We start from the raw sequence: 23,669 nt of genomic DNA on the forward strand, positions 1-23,669 counted from the left end.
AAACCTGTTATTCTTTCCGACCATGTCGCCGGTGGAGGACAAAAATCATTTCATCACCTCCGTTTGTGTCCAGCAGACAATAAGCGGTGCCGGGTCATCGCAGGTTTCCAAAACTCCCTCAGGGTGGGCACGTAGGTGCCGTGTTTGGTCTTGTAGTAGCGTTTCATAAACAGCTGGGGGAGACAAAGGAATTCAAAGCACTAAGAATAAGAGTTTACTGTGTTACAGGCATCAGTTACAGCAGGGACGTCAAACTTATTTTACACTGTTTTAGTCCTGAGTGAGCCGGACCAGAGTCTTTCTATCAGTGTAAACACGTTTAATTGCACATTTAACCCCTGAGATCTAAAATTAGAAAAACAAGTCTCAGCACATCTCAGTTGTTCAGCTATGAGAGAAATGTCAGCCTTGATCTTTGGGCTTCAACTGTAAATTAATGTATAAATATACAGAAAAGGTCTTGTAATTATAAAGAAATGTTTTTGTTTTATATTTTTTTTTAATTTCTGTGAATGAATTATAAAGAAAAACAAAGAAAACAGCAATGTGTTGTCATTTAATTTTTTTATCTATTAATTACTTTGGTGAAGTCTGAATGGCCATGACGGCGCTCTCTATCAGCAGGAAGAGCTGTAAGAATTCATGAACATGTATTTGAGCCTGCAATTCATGCCCTCCACATTTTACAAAGCCACCCGATGTGCCAGATTGAAGTCCTTGCCAGGCCGATTTTGGCCCCCCCGAGTCTTATGCTTTACACTCCCATTTATACTATTTTGTCTGAAACTGCACATCATTCAGGTATAATCAAAGCCAAGACTGGATATGTTCTGCATACGCACCCTGACTTTGAAGTTCTTCGTCGCCTCATCCTCTGAATCAGCCACGTAGTCGTCATCTTCTGCACCGGCCAGCACCTCTGAACAGAACAGTAAACACACATAAGCTCAAACCTTTGCAGGTGATACATTTCTTACATAATTACACCCCACATTCACCTGTGTCACTCTGCTGCTGAGAGGGAGAGCTTCTCATGCTGTGTAGTGCAGGATGGTTTCTGTTGAGGGGAAACAACAGTAGCTGTTAACTGGTGACTAATCACGGGGGGGGGCAGCATCGAGCTGACCTGCTTAGCTTCGTGCACTTCTAACTGAAGTCTAAAGGCAACCAGAAAACACTGAAGTACAAATGTTGATCAGTGTGTGTGATCTAGCTGCACATAGTTAAGTCATTAATATCAGACAAAAGAAACCAGAAATCTGTGGAGCTAAATCAGATGTTTTTATTGTATTCAGACAGTTTATGCCATGTTTAAACGAGTTGACTGAACCACAATATCTATTTTTACTTCAAACATGTTCTTAAACAAATATGCAGCCATAGCATTACCCATATATTACTTATTCACACAGACCACAGTGCTTGGTTTATTGCCATTATGCACTTTAGTCCCTTACTCTTTGTCTTGCGAGCCGGGAGACTCTGTGTCAGACGACAGATGGCTGCTTGTCTGTCTCTGCGTTGACGTTGTGGCCGGTAACTTCCTCCTCTGCTTGTTTTGTGCCTGGTAAGAGGATGTTTCCTCTGGCCCAGATGTACTAGCCCTGAGAGAAGCAGCTGACATTTCTTCGATGACAACCCTGGGCTCCATGATCAGACAATCGACAAAAACAGAGTAGAGGTGTTGATCTTCAGGGTGATATAGTGTTTTAACACCTAGCTTTCTCATCCGGGCTGCCAGGACTTTCCTGCTGCATCCCTCTTTTCTTATAGTTTCTGCTCGGCCTTCCTTCCTCCTCTGGCCACCTTTACTCTGCGTCTGCCCGCTCAGTCTCTTTTCCACGGGTGTTGTTACACTTAGAACTTCTTCCTCCTCCAAATCGCTTTCTCCTCTGTCAGAGTTCTTGCGCTTCACCCCACTCCTTTGACTTGGGGTGCATCCCTCCTCCTCCTCCAGCTGCTCTCGCCCTTCCTTCGCTCCTTTATCGTTGGCTTTTGGCCTCTGTTTCACTGAGGTGAATTTGGAGTTCAGCTGCTCATGTCCAGCATTGTCAGCTGGACCATCACTTCTCTGTGTTCTTTTAATGCCAGAGTTCAAGACCGGGACGTCTTCATTCGATATTAGTCCAATAACAGGTGCGATAAATGAAGGTTTGCTTTTTGGCTCGGCGCCCTCAGATTCATCCACTGACAACTTCCTGGCTGCTGTCGGCTGATCTGATGGGACTCTTCCGGATGGTGGCAGAGAGAGTGAAGCCAGGATGGAGTCTCCCATATTCGGAGGTAGTGACGCTGTAAAGAGCAAAGAGCATTATCATGAGCTGACACTCAAAGTCTTCCCGTCACAGTCGTCACAACACAGATCTTATCTTTTTCAACCTGCTGACTCCAGGTGGCCAAGGCAGGTTTCATGCTGAAGTAAAATCTTCAGGAGCTGGGGCTGCGTGGCTGCCCGTGCACACTCCTCCAGGACAGGGGGGGCGTCACTGAGCCACGCTGCAGTCTGACAAAAAAATTAAATAAAACCCAAATATTAGATCAATTCTTGCACACAGAAACTGTTAAAGCAGTGACGATAAGAGCAATAAATCATGGCTAACGCTATGGAAACAGCCGTTTTCTCATTACCTGTACTAGGTTGGGAACAGGAAGCAGCTGGTCCAGTCGAACCAAAAACTCCCACAGCAGCTTCTCCAGCTCCTGGTCAAACGTTGCTCCGTAATCCACAGGAAACACTTCCTGTCAGGAGAGGGCGTGAAAGTTCATCAACAGGTGGAGGTGCTGAAGTGTGTGCTGCAGAGGCGAGGTACTCACTTTGTAGAACTTTTCTCTAATCGCTGGGTCTGTGAGGAACGTGTGAATCAAAGAATGGAAATCTTTCACTGTTCTCATTAGTTTTACATCCTTACTCTGGGAAGAAAAAGAGAAGAAATTACATTTATTTTCTCCACAATCAGGAAATCTGCAAGTAAGCAAATAAGACATGTAGATTGGTAACATAAAAATCCCCATTTGGCACATCGTCTTTTTGAATACATAATCTTTGCATCACAATGCAAGTATTCAGCTACAAGTACTGTGCTGCAACACACTATGAGCTCTTCCCTAAATATCAAAGGTTCAACTGAGCAATGTTTAATTCCGAAATCAGCTCCATGTTTTGTGGTCAGTGCCTGAAATGAATCAATCACAGAGCAGAAGGAATACGAAAACACTGAGGAAAATCAGTATCAAATTTTCGCCACAGAATAAAAGTTGTCAAAAACGGCAGTGTGATCTGTGAGGTCACTTACTGAAGAAGTTCCAGCAGGTACACGGACTCTTTCCAGGTGTTCCTCAATCACCTCAGCATCAGGCTGTGAACTGCACAGCTCCAAGATCAACTTGTTAAACAACAAACAAACAAACAAAAAAAGAACGAGGTAAAGATCATCTGACTACAGAGAAACACCAGGTACAGTCCCCGCCTCCACTCTCATAGCCTCCGATAGGACCGCCATCATATTTTTGTAATTTTGCATCACTGGTGTGTTTTTCCTCTCTTCTATAAAAAGGTCTGCATGGTGTGAGAATGAGTGCGTGGCAACTGCTACTGTTGTTACAAGTCAGTTTGTGAAGTTTCTTCCCTCCTAGATATTCAAACATCAACTCTTAGTGGTGTTATTGCAAAGTGAACGTGTTTATGGACCACAGCAACTCAACCATGAAGTGTCAGACCACTTTAAGGCACAGAGCGGCGTCAACAAGTGCTGAGGGGCATAACATAGGCACTAACGTCTGTCTGCTGAAAGGTTCGTAACTGAAAGGTTCAAAGATTTAGTTTGTCTTTATGGCTTTTTTCCCCACTGGTATAAAATTCAGTCCACCTCAAGGCACTTTATACTGTAATATAAAGACCCTACAGTATTCTGGATCAAAATGAGTAACATAATCTTAAAAGTAGTGACAGTGTCTATCTCCCAAATCCAAACTGGGAACTGGTTCCTCAGAAGAGGGGCCTGAAAGCTGAAGGCTCTCCCTCCCATTCTACTTTTAAATACTGTAGGAACCACAAGTAAACACGCACTCTCACAGGGAAGTGTACTGTAGGGATAATATAAGGTCTATTAATGACAAGCTGTATGCAAGAAGAAGGATTTTAAATTCTGGATTTAACAGGGATCCAACGAAGCGAAGCCAATATAGGAGAAATATGCTCTGTCTTTCTAGTCCCTGTCAGTACTCTCACTGCAGCATTTTGGATCAACTGAAGGGTTTTCAAGGAGTGTTTAGAGCAACTTGATAATCATGAATTATAATTTTAAAGGCTAGAAGCAATAAATGAAATAAATGCATGAAAAAGGTTCACTGAGACAGAGTGCTTCCAATTTTAAAGATGATGAGCAGATAAAAGAAAGCAGTCCTGCATAATATTTCAATTTGCAATCTGCAGGACATATCCTGGTCAGAAATGACTCCAAGTTTGTTCATAGTGTTACTTTTCCTAATCGATGCTGTGCTGTCTTCCAGCAATGAGGTTAGGATGGTGTGCTTCCTTTTTAATACTATGTCAAAGCCCTAATAAACATGCAAACTCCAGGCTAAAGCTGCAGAGGTGGAGACTGGGACTGTGCCATTCTTGGACACAGTACAGTGGTTCAAGCACACATTTAAATCCGATTTCCAAATCAAATCACTTTTATTGTCACATCACATGTGCAGGTACAGGTGAGTGAAATTCTTGTGTGCGAGCTTCACAAGCAACAGAGGTGAAGCTTCTCCTGTTATACTCACTCTTGCTCTCAGCCCCACTGTCAGCCTGCCCTGGTGTCTCACAGTGAGCAACCCAGGCACAGCCTCACAGGAAGATGTCACGAACTCCTCCACAACCCCATACTGCATCACATCCCTCCGCTTCAGCACCTTCCACAGGGCTGCAGACACCAGACGCACAGGCGGGGCAAGCAGCTGGAGAGCAGCGAAAGGAAGGCTGGCATCTGCGCAAGAAACAAAAATAGACTACAGTACTGAATCACACTTGCATGAGCTCCTGACAGTAAAAGTTGGAAATAGTGGCATCAATCACCACACGTCCAGTTTAAACGTTACGCTTACCGCTTCCCTTTGGTTTTCTGGGGGCCATTCCACTGAAAAAGTCCAGAAGGAAACCGGCTCTAAAGTTGACGTTAGCTTAGCAACTTGGAGAGCTTCTAACCGCACTGAGCTTCAAAATAGCACGGGCACTAACACTGAATGCTGAGGAACTTATTTAGGAATAATAACACATACTAGCTCGAGTACTGTTTGGAGTCACCTGTTGATAAACATAAATGGCACTGCTGTTGTTCCCGCGATGCAAATAAAGCTCGTTCACGTCCATCAAAAGTTTGCCTTCTCGTCCTCCCGCCTTCACTGACAGGCTCGCAGTCATTCGCAGTGTTCATTGGAATCTGCCGAATGGGCGGTGCTTCAGATCAAAACACAATACTCCACCCCTGGCGTGTGTTGAAACGTTTTACACAAGCGCACCCAATCTGGTTTCAGGAAATGACGTATTGACGTTGCCTGCCAGCCAACACTTCATGATTTAAAGAAAACATTTAATGGAAAAAAGGTAAATAGAAATGAAAATTATATATTAGCTGAGGCGAGGAATACCAGAAAAGATTCATTTAGATTAATTTAATAATTAATTTAGTTTATATCTTTATAACGACCCGAAAGTGTTTATTTACTGTTTCTAAATTGCAGTTTTTAGATGATAGTTTTATTTATTAAGGCGAAAAAAAATCTGTACAAATCTACCTGATCCTCTGAAAAAAATAACTGCCACCTAAACCTAATAACTGGTTGTGCCCAACTTGGCAGCAAAACTGCGGTCAAGTGTTTGCAATAACTTGCAATAAGTGTTTCACGTGACATTGGAGGAATTTTGACACACTTTGTCTTTCTTCTTCTTTTTTTAAGCCATTCAGAGGTCGAATTGCTGATGTGTTTTGGATCATTGATCTTTTCCATAGCCCAGGTGAAACTTGTCCTTCAGTGAGTCTCATCAGGATTTTCTGGTAAAGAGCAGAACTCATGGTTATAACAATTACAGCAAGCCATCCTGAAGCAGCAAAGCAACCCCAGACCATCACACTACTACCACCACCATGTTTGACTGTTAGTATGAACTTGGAAGGTTCATACTGGTCCAAGTTTTCTCCTTTTGTGGAAAATCGCTCTCAGTATGGTTCACTGGAATCCCAAAGCCTTAGAAATAACTTTTCAAACCTTTCCATACAGACAGATGTCAGTTTGCTTCCCAGCTGTCCTTGAGTCTCTTTAGATCGTGGCATAATGTGTTACTTTTTGAGATCTTTTAGCCTACTTCACTTTGTCAGACAGGTTCTGTTTAAATGATTTATTGAACACCTTATGTCAGCCAAAAATTACAAAAAGATTACAACGCACTATAGTTATCTCCTACAACATAAAACAGTCTCCAGTATACAGGCTTACAGACCCAACAAAGCTAACACCATCTAATAATTCTTTAAAGAAAAAAAAAGAGACTTCTTAAAAAACTGTTTATGTTCAGTTATAAAAACACAGGAAACAACCTCTGAATTATCAGCTGTAGATATCATTATTCTGCTTTTCAGATAAAAGAAGGCACGTCTGAGTCAAACACAATCAATATGAACTTTACCCTGTTCTGTTCTGTATCTGAATTATCACCAAGTCCCGGGGTAAAGTCCAGCAACTGGGTCAAACACAAGCAGCACGAACACTAATACAGTGTGTGACACCAAAACAGCCCCAAAAACATCAGGCTGAGAGACGAGAAGGGAAGAAACTAACCAGCATGGATACAACATCTTCATTCATCAAGTAAGTGACAAATGAGTTTTAACGTACCAGTTAGTACACTGCTGCTGTCTGCAGCTTGATACGATCGTAAAACAGGCATAAGTAACTTAATGATTCGACAGGTGTTCCCAAAAATGTACAGTACTGTGACTTATGTAAGACTGAGGTATGAAAAAAACTTTTTTCTCATTTCAGATTAAAATGTTTAAGAAAAACCGTAAAATAAAATAAAAGCAGGTAAAATCAGTGTGACAATGGAAGAGTGAAATTGAGAGGATGATTTAATGTAAATAAAAATACAGATGGTGCATAAAATAGAAATAACAATAAAAAAAGGAATGTATGTGAAAATGGTCTCTATCGCACAAGGATCAAACTCACATAACAGTTTGACTCACGTTAAGTACTTTGTGTAAATAACAAAACTAAAAACGGCTCAATGCAATTTAGTTGATAGATTTTGGGGTCATGTTCGGGTAATATCAGCTTGTTAATATAACCTACTGGGACACAAAACCAGCATCCTCTCAGATAAAAGTCAAACATTTGTTAAAGAGACCGTTCTATTATTTTCAAACCTTTTTTTGTCTCGTCTGTCCTCAGGTCTGTAACCAAGCGAGTGTGGTCCCCGACACAGAGACCTTTCAGAGTGTGCTGTCACAACAGGAACACCAGGAAAGGCGTCACGGCCGGGACGCTGGAGGAGCTGAAGGAGAGGGTGAGAGTGACTGAGGAAAGGTTCTCAATAGGGTGAAAATATTTTCAGCCAAAAATGTCAAAATAAAATAGAAGATTAAGAAATCTATTAAATTTGAAAAAAGAGAAATAAGCTTTTAAAATTATAAAATTAATTAATAGGGCAAATGATTTCAATGTGGCAATAAAAGAGGATTAAATAATCTTTTAGAAGATAGTTCATTACCTTAAGGCCATGACATCATCTAAAAACATGATATCATAATCTATAATTTTTGTATAGGATCACATGAAGTCATTAGTCAAATATTCACTGCCTTTGCCTGCAGAATATAAGAGGGCCAAACTGCATTTCCAAACGCCAGCTGAATATCAGCTATGTGTACAACAGCTCCACCTAGAGGCTGATCAAATGCATTTTTTCTTGCCAATTGGGTGCCATAAAAACTGGTTTATTAACTGATGATCATGGTATTAACAAAGGCTAAGACTAAGTCCTTAAGATGGCATGGAAATGTTTCCATTCAAGTCCATATCATGTTGAATTATTATTTAATGCTAATAAATGATTAAGAATGAGGGTTTGTTTTTTTTACAGCTGGGAAGTAAATATCACTAATTCATATTCTCTGTATATGACTGCTTACTGTCCTCATACTGACAGGTATGCCAGGCGTTGCTGCTCTCGCTGTCTGCTGTGTCTCTGTCTCTGGTTTGTGAGGATGACGGTACAGAAGTCGACTCTGATGAGTTCCTCATGACCCTACCCGACAACGTCATGCTCATGGCCCTGGAGCCTGGACAGACGTGGAGATCACAACAGGTGGGTTTGACCGCAGAAGCTGTGTCTGGGTTTAGGGTGTGCTTTTTGTCTCTTGGTGACAGTTTTCTAATCTCTCTGATGCCCCCCAGGGTGCAGTTGTGCCCAAAGCTCAAGACCACAACAAGTCACGTACTGGGAGAGACATAGCCCGCGTCACCTTTGACCTTTACAGGATGAGCCCCAAAGATGTGTTTGGCTCATTGAATGTGCAGGCCACATTTCAAGGCCTGTACTCAGTGAGCGCTGACTTTCAGTGTCTTGGGCCCAAGAAAGTTCTCAGGTAAGCCAAGTGAAAAGGTTAGGAGGGTAATAAAGGTTCATTTGGATATGTAGTGCTGTGCAAGCTTTCAGTGGCAGAAGAAAAATTCAGTCTTTTAGCATCAATACAGACTTTAGTTTGCACTTAATAAAAATGAACAGACAGAACTTTAGTAGCAATAACTTTAACACGTCACATTGGACTCTATAAAACTTTGGTATACAGAGGAGTTCACAGTCAACTCACTGACTGTAAGACACCCAAATCATCACCACCTCCACCACCGTGTTTCACAGTTGGTGTGAGGTGTGTTTGCTGATAGGCTGAGTTTGGTTTTCTTTAAATGTGGTGCTGTGCATCTCCACTTTGTTCTCATCTTAAAGGACATTGTTTCAGATGTTCTGTGGATTGTTCAGATGCAATTTTGGCTTGGGCATCAAGGCTTAGGCTCACAGACCTGTTCAGTCTTTTTCAAACTCCACTGTCATTAACTTTAATATTTGACATCATAACTCAGACCTGTAGAGTCTCAGCTGTAGCTACTGCGATTTTGCAGTTTCTCCGAGCATTGCATGACCTGACCCTGAGGTAAATTTGCTGGGATGTTGCATGGTGTTATCACACAGACCAGCAGACTGCCAGAACTTCTGATTCTCAGTTAACAAAATGCATTTGATCAGCAGCAGCACAATAATTCCTATGGAAGTAGTAAGGGTGCAGTAAGTTACCTGGTTTCCTGCCTGCTCTGGCTCCAGCCTGTGTTATGTACTTCAAATACATTTTAATAGTTAGGTGGAGTTCAGCTGATCCACACGATAAATTTTATTACACAAATTTGCTTTGATTTTTCTGATATTTCTTGATTTGATACTCCCAGATTAGTACCTCAAATAATAACAGTATAACATCTGAATAAAAGGACACTAAAGAAATACTTGTGTATAAGTCTCAGTTTTCTACAGATTTTGGATTATTTAACTTTAAACTTTAAAAGAGGATAAGAGAAATAGCAGCTGTCACTCACAGCCAGCTATTAAAAGCTTAACGATCACATTAGATGTTTCTGGTTCAGGCTGAAGAATCTGCACTGACCTTTAATCCTGATAACACTGTGCCGTTCCCAGAGAAGTGCTGCGTGTGGCCTCCACCCTTCTTCAGGCTGCTGGACACCTGCTTCTCACGTCTGCCACCATGATCCGCCGCATCATCGAAGGCGCAGAGCTCTGGCAGCCGCAGAGGGCGGAGTACGCAGCCAGATGGAACTGAGATGGACCCGTTTACATGCAACCTAAAGTAATGAGGTCTTTTGTGTGACTGCTGGACCTGTTTGAGAGCCTCTCAATTTACTCTAACCCTTCAGTACCTACAGTATTGGAAAATTATCTGCTGAGGTAGCATCTGTAAATATTAACTGTGATTGTATGAATAGATGTCGTATTTTTGTAATCATATTTCAGGTTTAAAACTGATTTTTAATACTTTTTGCCTCTAACAAAGCAAGATTTAGTAAGATAGCTGGCTAACTTGTGAAATATTACCCACTTAATATCTTTCACAGCAGGGCCAGACCAGTAAAACTCCTGCACTGAGGTTTAACTGCACATTTAATCCTGGACATAGTATGTTATTATAATAAAAAGAAGCGCTCTTTGGGTTTAAATTGTAAGAAATAAAAGTGTAAAATAACAGAAACTTCTGGTAGCTCATTTTCTAGACTGTCTTTAAGTATAAAACTGAACCTAACCTAAATAGCAGAAAATGAAAGAAATGTACACAGTGGGGAAAAAATAACTTCTCTGTCATTTAGCTATTAATTACTTTGGTTTAGTATGAATGACCTGCAGAGCTCTTAGTAGGAAAACATGTAAAATTTAGTGAAAAGCCCAAAATCTACACTCTCCTTCACAGTTTCAGTCCAGGACTGAAGTCTTTATTGGGCCGATTCTTTGCCCCGGGCCTTATGTTTGACACCACTGTTTTAAAGTGTCCAGTGTTGGTGTAATTTAGTGTGGATTACATGCTGAAACATGTGTCTTCTTTCAAACATCCCTGTGTTTTCTGTCCGCACTGAGGAATAATTTGTGTTTTGCTGTAACTAATCAGCTGAGTCCTGCTGAAAGAGCAATAAAAGTGCTTTTATTAAGACAGTGAAAACAGCTGCACAGCATAAACAGACTAAAACTGCACCTAGAATCCGAATGAGGATCTTTTGAACACACTAACTAAAACAGCAGGAAAAACATGGAATCAGGGGGTCTGTCTAACATGGGAACTTGATAAACAAGTTGACAACTGCCTGAAGAACAGATGAACTAAAAAACGATCCAGCTGTGTTTTTATATGAGCCATAAGAGCTGTTGTGCTATTTCTACTCTGGAGGGATCTTCACATTTTTCTCCTCGCTGTAGCCTTTGTTCCCTTCGAGCATCATAATCCAGGAGTTAATGCTATTGGGCAACTTTACTTTAGTCATCGCGTTCATGTACTGCTGATACATGATGTTGCCCAGTACCCGATGGTGCTCCTCCTCATTCATCCAACGAGGCCTCCCTCTCTTAATGAAATAGCGCATGTCGGCGAACCACTGAATGACCGCCAAGCGTGGCACACCGACCAGCCTTGCCAGCCGGCTGTACTGCTCCTTGTCTGGGTACTGGCATTGCAGGAACGCCATCTTCATCATTGCCAGCTGGGCCGGCGTCTTGCAGTGGAGCCGAGTAGTAGGTGTAGGCTCTGCGGAAGAGGGGGTGTTTTTCACTTCGATGAGGGCCTTTAGTTTGTCAATATCTGTGATGAAAACGCTGTGGTCCGGCTCTGCTTGCAGATCTGCACCCTCGATTTCTTTTTTCTCCCTGAAGTCGCCGTCTATGGTAGAGCAGGGATCGCCGGCTCTCTGCAGCAGACGTGTCTGGTTGTCAGGCGCTGGAGATGCATCAGAAGTTTGGTTTTCAGCCTGGGGGCCGAGCAGAGAGCTGGGAGCCGGAGGTGCATTACTCTCCTCTTGCATGCAACTTTTGATCACTCTTGGTTTTTTTCTTTTTCTGCCACGACGCTTGGGGCATTTTTCTCCCCCACTTTCCACTTTATCCATCATCTCCTCCTTATCACGCTTCATGATCTTCTTTCCCATCTGGTCTGTTGCTGTTGTCTTTTTTCGTTTTTGCGTGCTGCTTTTTTTCTCCTTCACTGGTTGCTCCTTCATGTCTCTCTTCAACTGCTCATTAACATTTGCGCTGTCTCCTCTCACTCCTCTTCCCTTTGCATTCCCACCAGTTGCTTTCACTTTTCTCTTCTCTCTTCCGTCCTCCATTATTTCTCTCTCCGTCCCGCCTTGAAGCTCCTTCTTTTCCTGACTTGAGTTGAACTTCCTTTGGACCTCACGGATGTCTTCATAGTCCCAGCTGATGCCGTAGCGGAGCCTCTGTGCCATGAACCACGCCTTCACCTGGTCTGGGTGCAGGTGGCAACTCTCTGCCAGTTCGGCGGTCTGTCTGTGTGTTAGGTAGGGAAACCTGTCAAAGGCCTCGTCCAGCTCCGCAGCGCCGTGTATCTGTGAGTCGATCTGGTGCGAATGCACCCACACAAGCTTCCTACTCTCAGAGATCAAGGGGAAACACACCACACTTCTCTGGTTCATGCCGTTAGCCATGGGGGTAGGGCTCATGTCTGAGAAAGCTGGAGTCTCTTCACGAGTGCCAGGTGGTTTCTGACCGAGTCCGAGGAGCTCTTCATCAGCAAAGTGCCTCATCTTACTCATCTGTCGTGATGCACTCCTGAAAACAGCAGACAGAAACATGTACAACTAAATAAAATACTCTAAGGTCAAAATTACTGAGCAGGATTTTCCCAGTGCCTGTGATGAAGTATTTGATTTCTTAGATATTTGATTTGTTTATCGTGCACTTCCGGTAAGTAGCAGCCAGGTGCTGATAATCAAATGCACCTGATTAATGAGGTATCAGCAGGCGTGAGCATGTCTATAAAAGCAGAAGTTTTGGCAGTTTAATGGTCTGGAGCATTCAGATGTGTGTTAACATAAAGACTCAATCTTCCCAGGAGAGGGCGTCCCAGCAAATTCACAACAGGATCAGACCATGCAATCTTCAGAGACACTGCAAAAAAACCAAAGAGCTCCATCTCAGGCTCTACAGGTCTCAGTTAGCACGATTAATGTTCATGACATTATTATTAGAAAAAAAACTGAAAAAGTATGGCTTGTTAGAAAGGGTTAAGGGAAAAAACTCTTCTGTCTAGAGCAGGGGTGGGCAATTCCAGGCTTCGAGGGCCAGTGTCCTGCAGGTTTTAGATCGCACCTTGGGTTAACACACCTGAATCACATGATTAGTTCATTACCAGGCCTCTGGAGAACTTCAGGACATGTCGAGGAGCTAATTTAGCCATTTAAATCAGCTGTGTTGGTTCAAGGACGCACCTAAAACCTGCAGGGACACTAGCCCTCGAGGCCTGCTCACCCCTGGTCTAGAATGAACATGGCAGCAGATCTGAACAAAACCAGAACACAAGTAACGAGGAATATCCCAAAATTTCTCCACAGCTATGTGAGAAACTGATAAGATACAGAAGACGGATAGATAGATAGATCCCTCGGGTAGGTTCCTCCAGGAAAATGTCTATTGCACAGTATTTTGACTATTGTCAGTCTATTGCACAGTGATTAGTTCTTAAGATGAATAGTCCAATATCTTTATTTACATTATGAACGGGCATTATAAGGTGTTATAGATAAAATTTTAAATTTTTAAAAATGACCTGCTTTGCAAGCATCCTTATAACTGTGCATTATTGTATGTAGTCTGTTTCACATTATAATCAATCCAGTCCTTTTGGCCACTTAAATGTCTTAATATTAGTGTTATATTATATTTCTTGCAGTTTTTTATACCAGATTTTTGATTTCAATGAGACATTTTGCCCACATAAACAAAAGATATATAAAAGTGACTTTGCCAAAGAGTGGCTGCAACTTCTACATGCTGGCAGGTCTTTTCTTACTCGCTTACATAATGGCTTTTGATCATTCATTAGAGACACATTTGATAGATGATAGGTCCACAAAAGTTTAATATCAGAAATCACTTTTTGGCAGATGATCACCATTTTCACCGTGGCGCTGCTAAAGTTGTTTCACAAACTTAATGGTGCTGTGTAATTTATAACAGCTGGTTATTTTATATATTTTTTAAAATATTAATTATAAAATTAACTCATACCTGGAGCTCAATTTAATCCCCTAAGTTAGTAGTACCTCAATAAGAGTAAGACATAAGACGTAAGAGTAAGAACTGAACATATTAAATACTCTAAATGTTAATTTTAATCCTTTTGGTTTCAGTGATTTAATGCCCAAGAAAGTAAGGTTACACCCAAACTGATTCCTGTTAATTACGTATTACTTTAATTAATTAAATATTACTTATTGTTTAATACTTTTAGCTAATTAACTAAACAAAGTCTAGCTAACTTAGCTAGCTAACTTTAGCTGGCTACACTTTGATGTTAGCTTGTTATATTCTGACCGGGACTGACCTCTCTAACCCGGTTATGAGTAACACACAGTGATGTTAAAAAGTACTGGTTACCTTCACTGTTCACCCCGTTGCTTTATCGGAGCACTGCTGCCTGTTTGTTAGCACTAGCGGTACGTTTAAGGCTAACTTCGGTGCACAGGTGTAGTTAGCTTAATAAAAGTATTTCCTGGGTTTGCCTTGCATTCATAAAACTTTGGCGCCCGCCAACCTTGAGAAACAACGTCAGCTCCTGTCTGATGTTCCCTTTGAAAACTGTCCGAAATATACAATAAAAAGGCGAAAAAATAATTTACAAATTCTTCCCCGAAGTCACTGGTCACATCATTAGGAACACATTGTTATTTGGCTCATGACAGAGGTTATATATGAAATGTGATAGACTTGCATTCACTTTACATATAAGGTACATCTGGGGTGCTGACCATTTTCAATCTCCCAAATGAAATGTTCTTAAATCATTTTTTTTCCGATTTTAATTTATTAAATGAGAAAACAAAACAAAATTAATTTTTGTCTCGATGACACCCCACAAAGATTTTGAGCCAGAAATACACCTGGTTTTAATAAATATCCCATTTAAAAATATTAACTGGGACAGAAAGAAGGCAGGAAAACTGAGAGAAAAATTGCAGTAAATGGTCCCATATTCAGTCCTCTGCAACAACCTTATGGCACATGGTTTACCTGTTCAGCCAGGTAGGCTATGCTAGGAATTTCTTTTTTTAATACAGTTTTAAGAAATGATATGAAGTAACTGCCCTTGTGGCCTAACCCTGGCCACAAAGGTCAATCATTTCTTAGCTGACATACGTTTTATTTAGGTGTGGTGTTTATACTTGTAACTGTGTATTTATTTTGCCTGTGTTAAACAATTTCATATTTTTTGACAGATTTTTTTTATGGGAGTGTGAACATATAGGATTAGGTTGCTACGATAAGAATTTATAGCTGACACTGGGTTATTTCTGAGTAAAGTATACCGGTGAGGACGGAGTGCAGCTCAAACTATCACATCACACTGGGGTATGCACACTGATCAAAGCTTTTTAATTTCTGAATCTTTGGAAACAAGACCAATTCCTGTCAAAATCTTCTTTCTTCTAAAACATGTCTGACAACATACAAACAAAAAGGAGAAGAACAGATCCACAAACTATCCTCTGTGACATGTGTGCAGAGGACAGGAAACCAGCAAAGAAGACGTGCATGAAGTGTGAGATCTCCATGTGTGTCCAGCACCTCCAGCCTTTACCACCACTTGAAAAGGTGTTGTGGAACTTTGATGTCTCCTCACTCTTCTTCTACTGCAGAACCAGACAGCACCAGAGGGATGAAATAATAACTATTGAGATGAGCCTGAACAACAAGGAACTGACTCCATTTGTACGACTGGGAAAGGAAAATGTCCAAAACACGACCCAGAAGCAAGAATGGAAGTGCTCATGTGGGAAAGTTTACTACAGGGATGGTAATGGATACAGAAATAATGTGTCCCGCTTTTCTTCCCAGGCTAATTGTTCTTGTGGAAAAATGATTGGTGGTCCATGTGTCACAGAAATGGTTTGTAAACTCTGTTAGTTCAAACTCTGCTGATCATTTAGTCATTTTCTGTCCCTGTATGAATATCAGTGTAACTGACTGTCTTTCACATTCATAAACTGTGAAGACATTGTGCTGCTTCAGTGATTAACTTGTTGTGCGATGTATCACATATGAAAGTAATGTAAATTAAAAAAGTAAAACAATTTTGTTTTTTTGTTAATTAAAATATTCTTAGCTCCAGTGTTTGCTTTAAATGTAGCAACAAATTCTTTTAGTTTGAACCGTTTCTACTTTATTTCACCTGCAAGTTGAAGACGTGTCTCCATCTGCTGGTGGTGCTCTCACATTGTTCACACAGCTCTTCGGTCTTATTATCGACAACAAAGAAACAGCTGTTGTTTTATACAATGTAAATGATCTGATAAATAATAAAGTGAGTATACTTTTAATATATGCAATGCTTTACATATCTGAGTAACTGAAGCGAGAACATTGCATTTTCATTTGTGTTAATTGGACAAAAGAAAGTTACTGAATTTGCCAGTTTATTAAGTACACCTTTGTCAGTATAAAAGTAAAGCAAATCAATCTGCATTCTATTGGTTTTAATTAGTTTGAATATTGAAAACTGAAAAGACTGAGAGACCAGGCTGCAAAATACTACGGGTCTTATATAAGGACACAAAAACTGATAAGATTTTGTCTCATTAGATAAGAGCAGGCTCATTGTTCTACAGTAACTTGGAGGCACATACAGGGAACTATTGTTCTGCCATAAAGGTTTATAATCTACAGGCAGGGCGGTCAGTTTCCAACAATCTGATAAATACATTTGTTCAGTGCTGACAGGAATCCTGCCTCTAACATCAAAGCCTTTAAATAATCACCAGGTATTGTGACTTTACATTAAAAATGTTTTTCCTCTTTGTTACACATGATAGAAAATAAGGGCAGCTGAACGCCAGTGAATGAATGTCATCCATAAGCTACATTATGGTAAATTAACAGTATTTTAATGTCAGCACAACAATGGAAAAATTGCTCTGTGGATTTCGTAATTCCATGTAAGTCCATGTCTTTTCTACCCTAAAAGTGTGTTTGCCAATCAAACTCTGATCATTTTTTCTAACACGTCCATATTTCTGCAGTTAAACTTGCCTGACTCTGCCTGTTCGCTATTTGTTTTAGCAGTGCAAAGTGCAAACTAACTTCCAGATGATCCAAACTGTTGTATGGTGCTACTGGATTTATAAATAACTGAGAGACCAGGCTAGAAAACACTTCTGTTCATTGAACTGGAGTCAAACAAAGAGCAGCAGAGATTCTTTAAGGACTGAATGACATTCAACAAATCAAATCAGGAGATCCAGATTTAAATAAACATCTAAAAACACCGGCCGATCCATAAGCTGTTCTGTGTGAAAGAGGAAAGAAAACCAGCAAAGAAGACCTGTATGAAGTGTGAGAACTCCAGTATCCTCTTTGTTTCATTTAATGATGATGCTTATTTTGGAGCTAAATGAAGATGTGGTTCTGTACAAACATATGAAGTGAGAAAATGTGAATATTAAATAGCTCCTAAAATCAATCTTGTGCTAATTATAACTGGCTTATTGCTGCCTGGATTTTATAGATTGCTTATTCAGTGTTTTAACATTTTGAGTGTTTCCTGTCAATCTTGGAGGAAATTAAACTGAATTGCAAACATTATAAAACAGCTGCAGTCACATTTGTCTGACTCCACCCCTTCAGTGTGGAGTTTTCAGGGAATTGAAAGTGTGGTGCAGCACTCCTGAGCAGACTAAACACGGTGATCAGAAACTGGCAAGAAAAGAGCAAAACTCAGGAGTTCATCAAATTCCAAATTTTTTCTAAAAAAGAGTCAGAAAGAGAGCAACAAGGACTTTATTCAACACTGAATTATACTCAACAAATCTAAGGAGGACTTCCTGCTGGAAAACATGTCTGACAACATACAAACAAAAAGGAGAAGAACAGATCCACAAACTGTCCTCTGTGACATGTGTGCAGAGGACAGGAAACCAGCAAAGAAGACGTGCATGAAGTGTGAGATCTCCATGTGTGTCCAGCACCTCCAGGCCCACCTGACCACACCTGTGTTACTGCAGACTCATCCTCTGACTGAACCCATGGCTTTATGTGGGAACACCAAATGTTCTCAGCACGGCAAGCTCCTGGAGTACTACTGCTTGGACGACATGACCTGTGTGTGTGTTTCCTGCGCCATTGAGGACCAGCACCGCCTACACAATATGAAGACCTTCTCCACAGCCCACAAAGAGCTCCTGGAGAAGCTGAAAGCTGAGCAGCTGATCTTACAGGAGAAAACAGACGATGAGAATGTGAGTCTGGAAAAGTGGGAGAAGAGTGAAAGAGAGAAGCTGGGTGGCTGCAGTGTGCGTCTGATTGAGGCTGTGACTAAGCTGCGTGACATCTCTCTGACCAGCGTCCAGAGCTCAGTCTCTGCTCGTATGGTGTCCCTGAAAACCAGCAAGAGCAGCCTGGAAGCAGCACAGAAGGAGAAGGACACCTTCAGATTCCTGCAGATGTATTCTCAGGTGCATCAGGATGTGGAGAAGGCCAAAGCTGAGGATCTGAGTAAAGGGCTGGAGCCGGGCAGCCATCAGGACAAACTGGTTGAGGAGATAAGACAGAATGGGGAGAAGATGGTGAAGCAAGCGTCTCAGTTCTGGGGATCATTGCTGACTCTGGTTGATCCTGAGCACCACCAGGAGCTTGTTCCCACTGGTTCAGACCTGATCTTTGAGCCACAGTCTCTGGGTCCTGGCGTGTCGCTGTCCAAAGACAACAGGAAGGTTTTCCACAGTCAGTGGATGAAATTTTGTTCTTCCTGCTTATTCTTCATTAAGGGTACACTTCCTGTTCCTGACTTTAAGAGATGGGTGATCAGCATTTCCAAAGACTGTGATTGGACCATCGGTGTATGTGACGACACTTATGCAACAAGTATGGAGGATGGATATATCTATGGCCTACACTGCCAAGGTAACCAGCTCTTCTCTCTCACAACAGAGTCTAGTTGGGTTATGAAAGAAACTCCACCTGTAATGGGGTTTGGGATGCCGAAAATTGAAACGCCCCAACAGCATTATAAGGTTTCCCAACAAGTGATCAACACTGCAGATGGAAATGTGGAACAACAGATGAACAGACCACAAATAGTGGAAGTTGTGTGGAGCTTTCCAGACTCATTATCATTCTTCAGCAAGATCGGGCAGCACCAGAGAATAAACTTACTCACAGTAACAATCAGCTCTACCAGCTCAGACCTCAACCCTTTTGTTTGTCTCCAGGGTTTAGAAAAGGAAGCGACAAATGAGTTGTCCTTTAGTTCAAGTTTAACGACATCTCCATTTGGAGGATTTCCACAACAATACCAGAATCAGTCGAAATGCTCATGTGGGATGTTTAATGTTAAGTCTAGTTATGGATTCAATTATGGAGGGGCATTAGGCTCCAACTCTTCCCAGTCAATCTGCTCTTGTGGAAATATTATTGGTTCCCCACCAATCACAGCGGTGCTTTGTGAACTTCTGTAAATAACACCCATGCTGTTGTCCAAAACCCACGTCACCACGTTTCTTATTGACCACCACAGTTTTCAGTTCCTCTTAAAATGCTGATCATCTGTAAACGAACATGTGGTGCTGGCTGTGCAAAAGTCTTATTACTGCTTAAACTTGCAAAGAAAGTCTAAAGTAAGTTTGGTCATCATAAATGGTGCAACTCCAACAGTCTTGAGCTACTTGCTCAAGACAGACTATAGCTGGCTTATTGCTGCCTGAATTTCATCGCTTGCTCACTCTGTATGTATGACATGTTTCTTGTTAATCTTGAAGGAAATTTAACTGAATTACTAACATTAGAAAACAATTGCAGTCAAACTTGTCTAACCACTCCTTGAGTGTGGTTTAGCAGTAGTGAGATAATATCGCCCAGAGAATTGAATGTGTTACAGACTTAATACATTGACCAGTAACAGGTTAAATAAAAAGAGCGAAACCCAGTTATTCTTGAGGTTCATGGTGAATTTCATTAAAAGGGAGTCCAAAGCAATAAAGATTGATTTAAACACTGACTTATATTCAACAAATCTAAGGAGGACTTCCTGCTGGGAAAACATGTCTGACAACATACAAACAGAAAGGAGAAGAACTGTACGACTGGGAAAGGAAAATGCCTGACCACGACCAAAGTTACTGAATTTGCCAGTTTATTAAGTACACCATGTCAGTCTAAAAGGTAAAGTAAATAACTTTGGATTAACTTTTAATTAGTTTCAATTTAAAACTGAAAGACTGAGAACCAGGCTGGAAAATACTACTGGTGTTATATAATGACAAAAACTTTGTGTCATTATATAAGACAGGGCTCGTTTTTCTACAGTAACTTGTCAGCACATACAGGGCACAATTGTATAAAGGTTTATAATCTAAAAAGTTTATAATTTAAAATTTAAAATAGAATAACAATACGGAAATAATACGAAAACATTACGACGTAATCGGGCTCCGAAGGAGGAGCAGCCCCTGAATTTGGACACAGTCCAGCTCTGTAAAAACACAGGGATTTCCCTGGTTCAGTTCTCGGTAATCCGACGAGTCTCATGTTGGATCTCCGGCTTCTGTTTTCAAGGTCGTCCACTTTCAGCAGGAGTTCCTGACAGTTTAGTTCAATAACAAGTGGCCTCCCAACTTGTTAGTGAGGAAACCACTTCCTCAACTTTACTAATACGAGATTCTGCTGAGGTGAGGCTCTCGGAAAACACTCCGATTGCACCTGTCATTTCTTCATGTAAACTTTTCGCAGGTAAGTTGTAAAGTGCATTTTGAGCGACTGAATTGCATCCAGAACATTAGCCTCGGTCGGCTGACCGCTAGCGTTATCTTACTCCATCTTCGGTTTCACGGTCGTTCTTAGCATCGTCGAGTCCATCTTTTCTGGTTGTTTTCAGTTTATGATCGGCATAAATACAGCTTTTTGGTCTTATTAATGACAACAAAGAAACACAGCGGCTGTTTTATACGATTTAAATGATCTGATAGATGATAAAGTGAGTATATTTTTAATATATAGGATGATTTTATTTATCTGATTGACTGAAGCGAGAACACCGCGTTTTCATGTTTGTTCCTATGAAAAAAGAAGAAAGTTAGTCAATTTATTCTGTGCACCGACAAACTGATACTGAAGTAAATCCTGCCTCAAGCATCAAAGCCTTTATATAATAATCAAATATTGTGACTTTACATGAAAACTTTCCTCTATTTTACAGATAGAAAATTAGGGCAAGGGCAGTGAAGGGATGTCATCCATAAGCTATATTATGGCAAATTAACAGTTTTTAATGTTGGCTCAACAATAGAAACATTGCTGCCTGGATTTTATCATTTGATTGCATTTTATTACAAGTCCATGTCTCTTCTACCCTAGCACAAAAGTGTGTTTGCAAATTAAACTCTGATCTGTGTTTTCATGTTGGCACGTCCATATTTCTGCAGTAAAAGTTGCCTGACTCTACCTTCTCTATTTCTTTTAGCAGTGTAAAATTCAAACCAACTTCCAGATAATCCAAACTGTTGTACAACACTGAGTTATATTCAACAAATCTAAGGAGGATTTCCTGCTGGAAAACATGTCTGACAGCATACAAACAAAAAGGAGAGGAACAGATCCACAAACTGTCCTCTGTGACATGTGTGCAGAGGACAGGAAACCAGCAAAGAAGACGTGCATGAAGTGTGAGATCTCCATGTGTGTCCAGCACCTCCAGGCCCACCTGACCACACCTGTGTTACTGCAGACTCATCCTCTGACTGAACCCATGGATTTATGTGGGAACACCAAATGTTCTCAGCACGGCAAGCTCCTGGAGTACTACTGCTTGGACGACATGACCTGTGTGTGTGTTTCCTGTGCCATTGAGGACCAGCACCGCCTACACAATATGAAGACCTTCTCCACAGCCCACAAAGAGCTCCTGGAGAAGCTGAAAGCTGAGCAGCTGATCTTACAGGAGAAAACAGACGATGAGAATGTGAGTCTGGAAAAGTGGGAGAAGAGTGAAAGAGGGAAGCTGGGTGGCTGCAGTGTGCGTCTGATTGAGGCTGTGACTAAGCTGCGTGACATCTCTCTGACCAGCGTCCAGAGCTCAGTCTCTGCTCGTATGGTGTCCCTGAAAACCAGCAAGAGCAGCCTGGAAGCAGCACAGAAGGAGAAGGACACCTTCAGATTCCTGCAGATGTATTCTCAGGTGCATCAGGATGTGGAGGAGGCCAAAGCTGAGGATCTGAGTAAAGGGCTGGAGCCGGGCAGCCATCGGGACAAACTGGTTGAGGAGATGAGACAGAATGGGGAGAAGATGGTGAAGCAAGCGTCTCAGTTCTGGGGATCATTGCTGACTCTGGTTGATCCTGAACATCACCAGGAGCTTGTTCCCACTGGTTCAGACCTGATCTTTGAGCCACAGTCTCTGGGTCCTGGCATGTCGCTGTCCAAAGACAACAGGAAGGTTTTCCACAACAGCTGGCTGGGACAGTGCTATGCAACTCTTCTAATCTGTAGTACCAAGACAGCCAGCAGCTTTCAGAGGTGGGTGGTCAGTCTGTCCGAAGAGTCTGATTGGACGATTGGTTTATGTGATAAAAAGTGTGCAAAGAACTTGAAGGATGGAGCTGTGTATGGACTGTGCTGGGAGGATAAGCAGCTCAGCAGCCTCACAACAAAGAGAAATGAAGGTTCTCAGTCATCCACTTCACAAGGTTTGAAGGTGCAAAATACTGGCACAGCCAAAACTGGGACCCAACTCGTGACAACCTCTGCATCAATCACATATCAGGGGGAGAATGGAGAAGAGCCTGTACCACAACCTGAAAAGGTGGAGGTGTTGTGGAACTTTACTGCCTCCACGCTGTCCTTCTTCAGCAGAACCAGACAGCACCAGAGAGAAGAAATAATCACAATGAAGCTTAAAGTAAGCATCAGTAACCGAGACCTGGCCCCATTTGTCCAACTGGGAAAGCAAAATATCCACAGCACGACTCAGCATCAGCAGTAGAAGTGTTCATGTGGGAAAGATTACTACTGGGATGGTAACAGGTACCGGGATCATAGTTCTGGCTACTCCCACCAGTCTGTTTGTTCTTGTGGAAAAGCTCTTAGTGTCACAGAGATTGTTTGTAAACTTTGCTAATCATAGATCTACTCATTATTTAGTTTTTTTTTGTCCTAAAATGCTCTTTTGGTTAATTATATATGTTTAGCTTTGGTATTTGCTTTTAATGCACCAACTAATTCTTTTAGTTTGAACCGTTTCTGCTTTATTTCACCTGCAAGTTGAAGATGTTTCTGTCCATCTACTGGTGGTGTTCTCCATTGTACACACAGCTCTTTGGTCTTATTATTGACAAGACAGAGCTACTTTTGATTTATACAATGTAAATCATCTGATAAATAACAGAGTATATTTTAATATGTGGAATGCTTTAACACTGCATTTTTAAGTTTTTTAACACCAATTTATTATTTTTTTTATGAAATTTGCCAGTTTATTATATACATATTTTTCCCCATTAAAAGTTGAACGAAGCATTTTAGGTCTTTTAATTTTATCCAGTGAACATTTAATATTAAAACACTGAGTGTACACCTCACTAGTTTTTGGGTCATTAGATTAAACCAGACTCATTGTTATACATTCACTTGTAAGCACAGACAGGGAACTATTGTTCTGCTATAAATGTTTATAATCTACAGGCTGGGTCATCGATTTCCAACAAACTGATAGCTTTCACACAATGGAGAACGATGATGATTCTGATGCATCGTTTAAAGAAGGAGAAAGTAACATGGCCAACACAGCAAAGCAACACATGGTGTCTTCTGTGTTAACAACAAATGAGGAGGAGAATGGCGATGAGGCAAT

The 23,669-nt window shown here is 41.2% G+C and overlaps 5 protein-coding genes across 8 annotated transcripts; 3 read left to right on the plus strand and 2 right to left on the minus strand.

The window, feature by feature from the left end:
- Positions 1-34: 34 nt before the first annotated feature.
- tinf2 (TERF1 (TRF1)-interacting nuclear factor 2) lies at positions 35-5,411 on the minus strand. Of its 2 annotated transcripts, none has more exons than XM_080865085.1 (10): positions 5,095-5,411; positions 4,774-4,976; positions 3,294-3,383; positions 2,815-2,910; positions 2,629-2,739; positions 2,380-2,503; positions 1,458-2,292; positions 999-1,057; positions 843-919; positions 35-173 (listed from the first exon to the last, which is right to left on the minus strand). In XM_080865085.1, exons 1-10 carry the CDS (start codon positions 5,120-5,122, stop codon positions 54-56), a joined length of 1,743 nt encoding a protein of 580 aa, XP_080721211.1. In that variant the 5' UTR covers positions 5,123-5,411; the 3' UTR covers positions 35-53. The 2 variants fall into 2 exon arrangements, with proteins under 2 accessions (XP_080721211.1, XP_080721210.1); XM_080865084.1 differs by having other exon boundaries at positions 3,294-3,392.
- Positions 5,412-5,555: 144 nt separating this feature from the next.
- On the plus strand, positions 5,556-10,339 carry cideb (cell death inducing DFFA like effector b). 2 transcript variants are annotated; one of them, XM_080880604.1, is made up of 7 exons: positions 5,557-5,593; positions 5,947-6,144; positions 6,707-6,855; positions 7,438-7,552; positions 8,195-8,353; positions 8,443-8,633; positions 9,737-10,339. In XM_080880604.1, the coding sequence occupies exons 2-7, from the start codon at positions 6,061-6,063 to the stop codon at positions 9,876-9,878; spliced, it is 840 nt and encodes a 279-aa protein (XP_080736730.1). In that variant the 5' UTR covers positions 5,557-5,593; positions 5,947-6,060; the 3' UTR covers positions 9,879-10,339. The 2 variants fall into 2 exon arrangements, with proteins under 2 accessions (XP_080736731.1, XP_080736730.1); XM_080880605.1 differs by lacking the exon at positions 5,947-6,144 and having other exon boundaries at positions 5,556-5,593; positions 9,737-10,334.
- Positions 10,340-10,673: 334 nt separating this feature from the next.
- Positions 10,674-14,476, minus strand: homezb (homeobox and leucine zipper encoding b). Of its 2 annotated transcripts, XM_080897356.1 has the most exons (3): positions 14,213-14,476; positions 12,556-12,724; positions 10,674-12,385 (listed from the first exon to the last, which is right to left on the minus strand). In XM_080897356.1, the coding sequence occupies exons 2-3, from the start codon at positions 12,585-12,587 to the stop codon at positions 10,981-10,983; spliced, it is 1,437 nt and encodes a 478-aa protein (XP_080753482.1). In that variant the 5' UTR covers positions 12,588-12,724; positions 14,213-14,476; the 3' UTR covers positions 10,674-10,980. The 2 variants fall into 2 exon arrangements, with proteins under 2 accessions (XP_080753482.1, XP_080753483.1); XM_080897357.1 differs by lacking the exon at positions 12,556-12,724 and having other exon boundaries at positions 10,676-12,385.
- Positions 14,477-17,664: 3,188 nt separating this feature from the next.
- LOC308407875 (tripartite motif-containing protein 16-like) lies at positions 17,665-19,064 on the plus strand (the record flags this gene model as incomplete). The annotated part of the gene is made up of 2 exons (XM_080899813.1): positions 17,665-18,550; positions 19,039-19,064. 2 exons carry the CDS (start codon positions 17,665-17,667, stop codon positions 19,062-19,064), a joined length of 912 nt encoding a protein of 303 aa, XP_080755939.1.
- A 2,248-nt stretch (positions 19,065-21,312) lies between these two features.
- Positions 21,313-23,180, plus strand: LOC308406238 (tripartite motif-containing protein 16-like). The gene has a single exon (XM_080897131.1). The coding sequence runs from the start codon at positions 21,381-21,383 to the stop codon at positions 22,800-22,802; it is 1,422 nt and encodes a 473-aa protein (XP_080753257.1). The 5' UTR covers positions 21,313-21,380; the 3' UTR covers positions 22,803-23,180.
- Positions 23,181-23,669: the final 489 nt, after the last annotated feature.

Source organism: Rhamphochromis sp. 'chilingali', assembly GCF_963969265.1.
Source record: "Rhamphochromis sp. 'chilingali' genome assembly, chromosome: 1".
Taxonomy (NCBI): domain Eukaryota; kingdom Metazoa; phylum Chordata; class Actinopteri; order Cichliformes; family Cichlidae; genus Rhamphochromis; species Rhamphochromis sp. 'chilingali'.

Bases quoted from the DNA above. Each gene is read 5' to 3' on its own strand.
- homezb (XM_080897356.1), bottom strand. From the start codon at position 12,587: ATGCTCACGCCTGCTGATACCTCATTAATCAG. The intron at 12,386-12,555 runs GTGCATTTGATT...TGCTGTTTTCAG, and splicing joins GCTGATACCTCATTAATCAG to GAGTGCATCACGACAGATGA.
- cideb (XM_080880604.1), top strand. From the start codon at position 6,061: ATGGTTATAACAATTACAGCAAGCCATCCTGAAGCAGCAAAGCAACCC. The intron at 6,145-6,706 runs GTTAGTATGAAC...ATTATCACCAAG, and splicing joins TACCACCACCATGTTTGACT to TCCCGGGGTAAAGTCCAGCA. The intron at 6,856-7,437 runs GTAAGTGACAAA...GTCTGTCCTCAG, and splicing joins ACAACATCTTCATTCATCAA to GTCTGTAACCAAGCGAGTGT.
- LOC308406238 (XM_080897131.1), top strand. From the start codon at position 21,381: ATGTCTGACAGCATACAAACAAAAAGGAGAGGAACAGATCCACAAACT.
- tinf2 (XM_080865084.1), bottom strand. From the start codon at position 5,122: ATGGCCCCCAGAAAACCAAAGGGAAGCG. The intron at 1,058-1,457 runs GTAAGGGACTAA...TCCCCTCAACAG, and splicing joins CCCGGCTCGCAAGACAAAGA to AAACCATCCTGCACTACACA. The intron at 174-842 runs GTGCGTATGCAG...TGTCTCCCCCAG, and splicing joins CGAAGAACTTCAAAGTCAGG to CTGTTTATGAAACGCTACTA.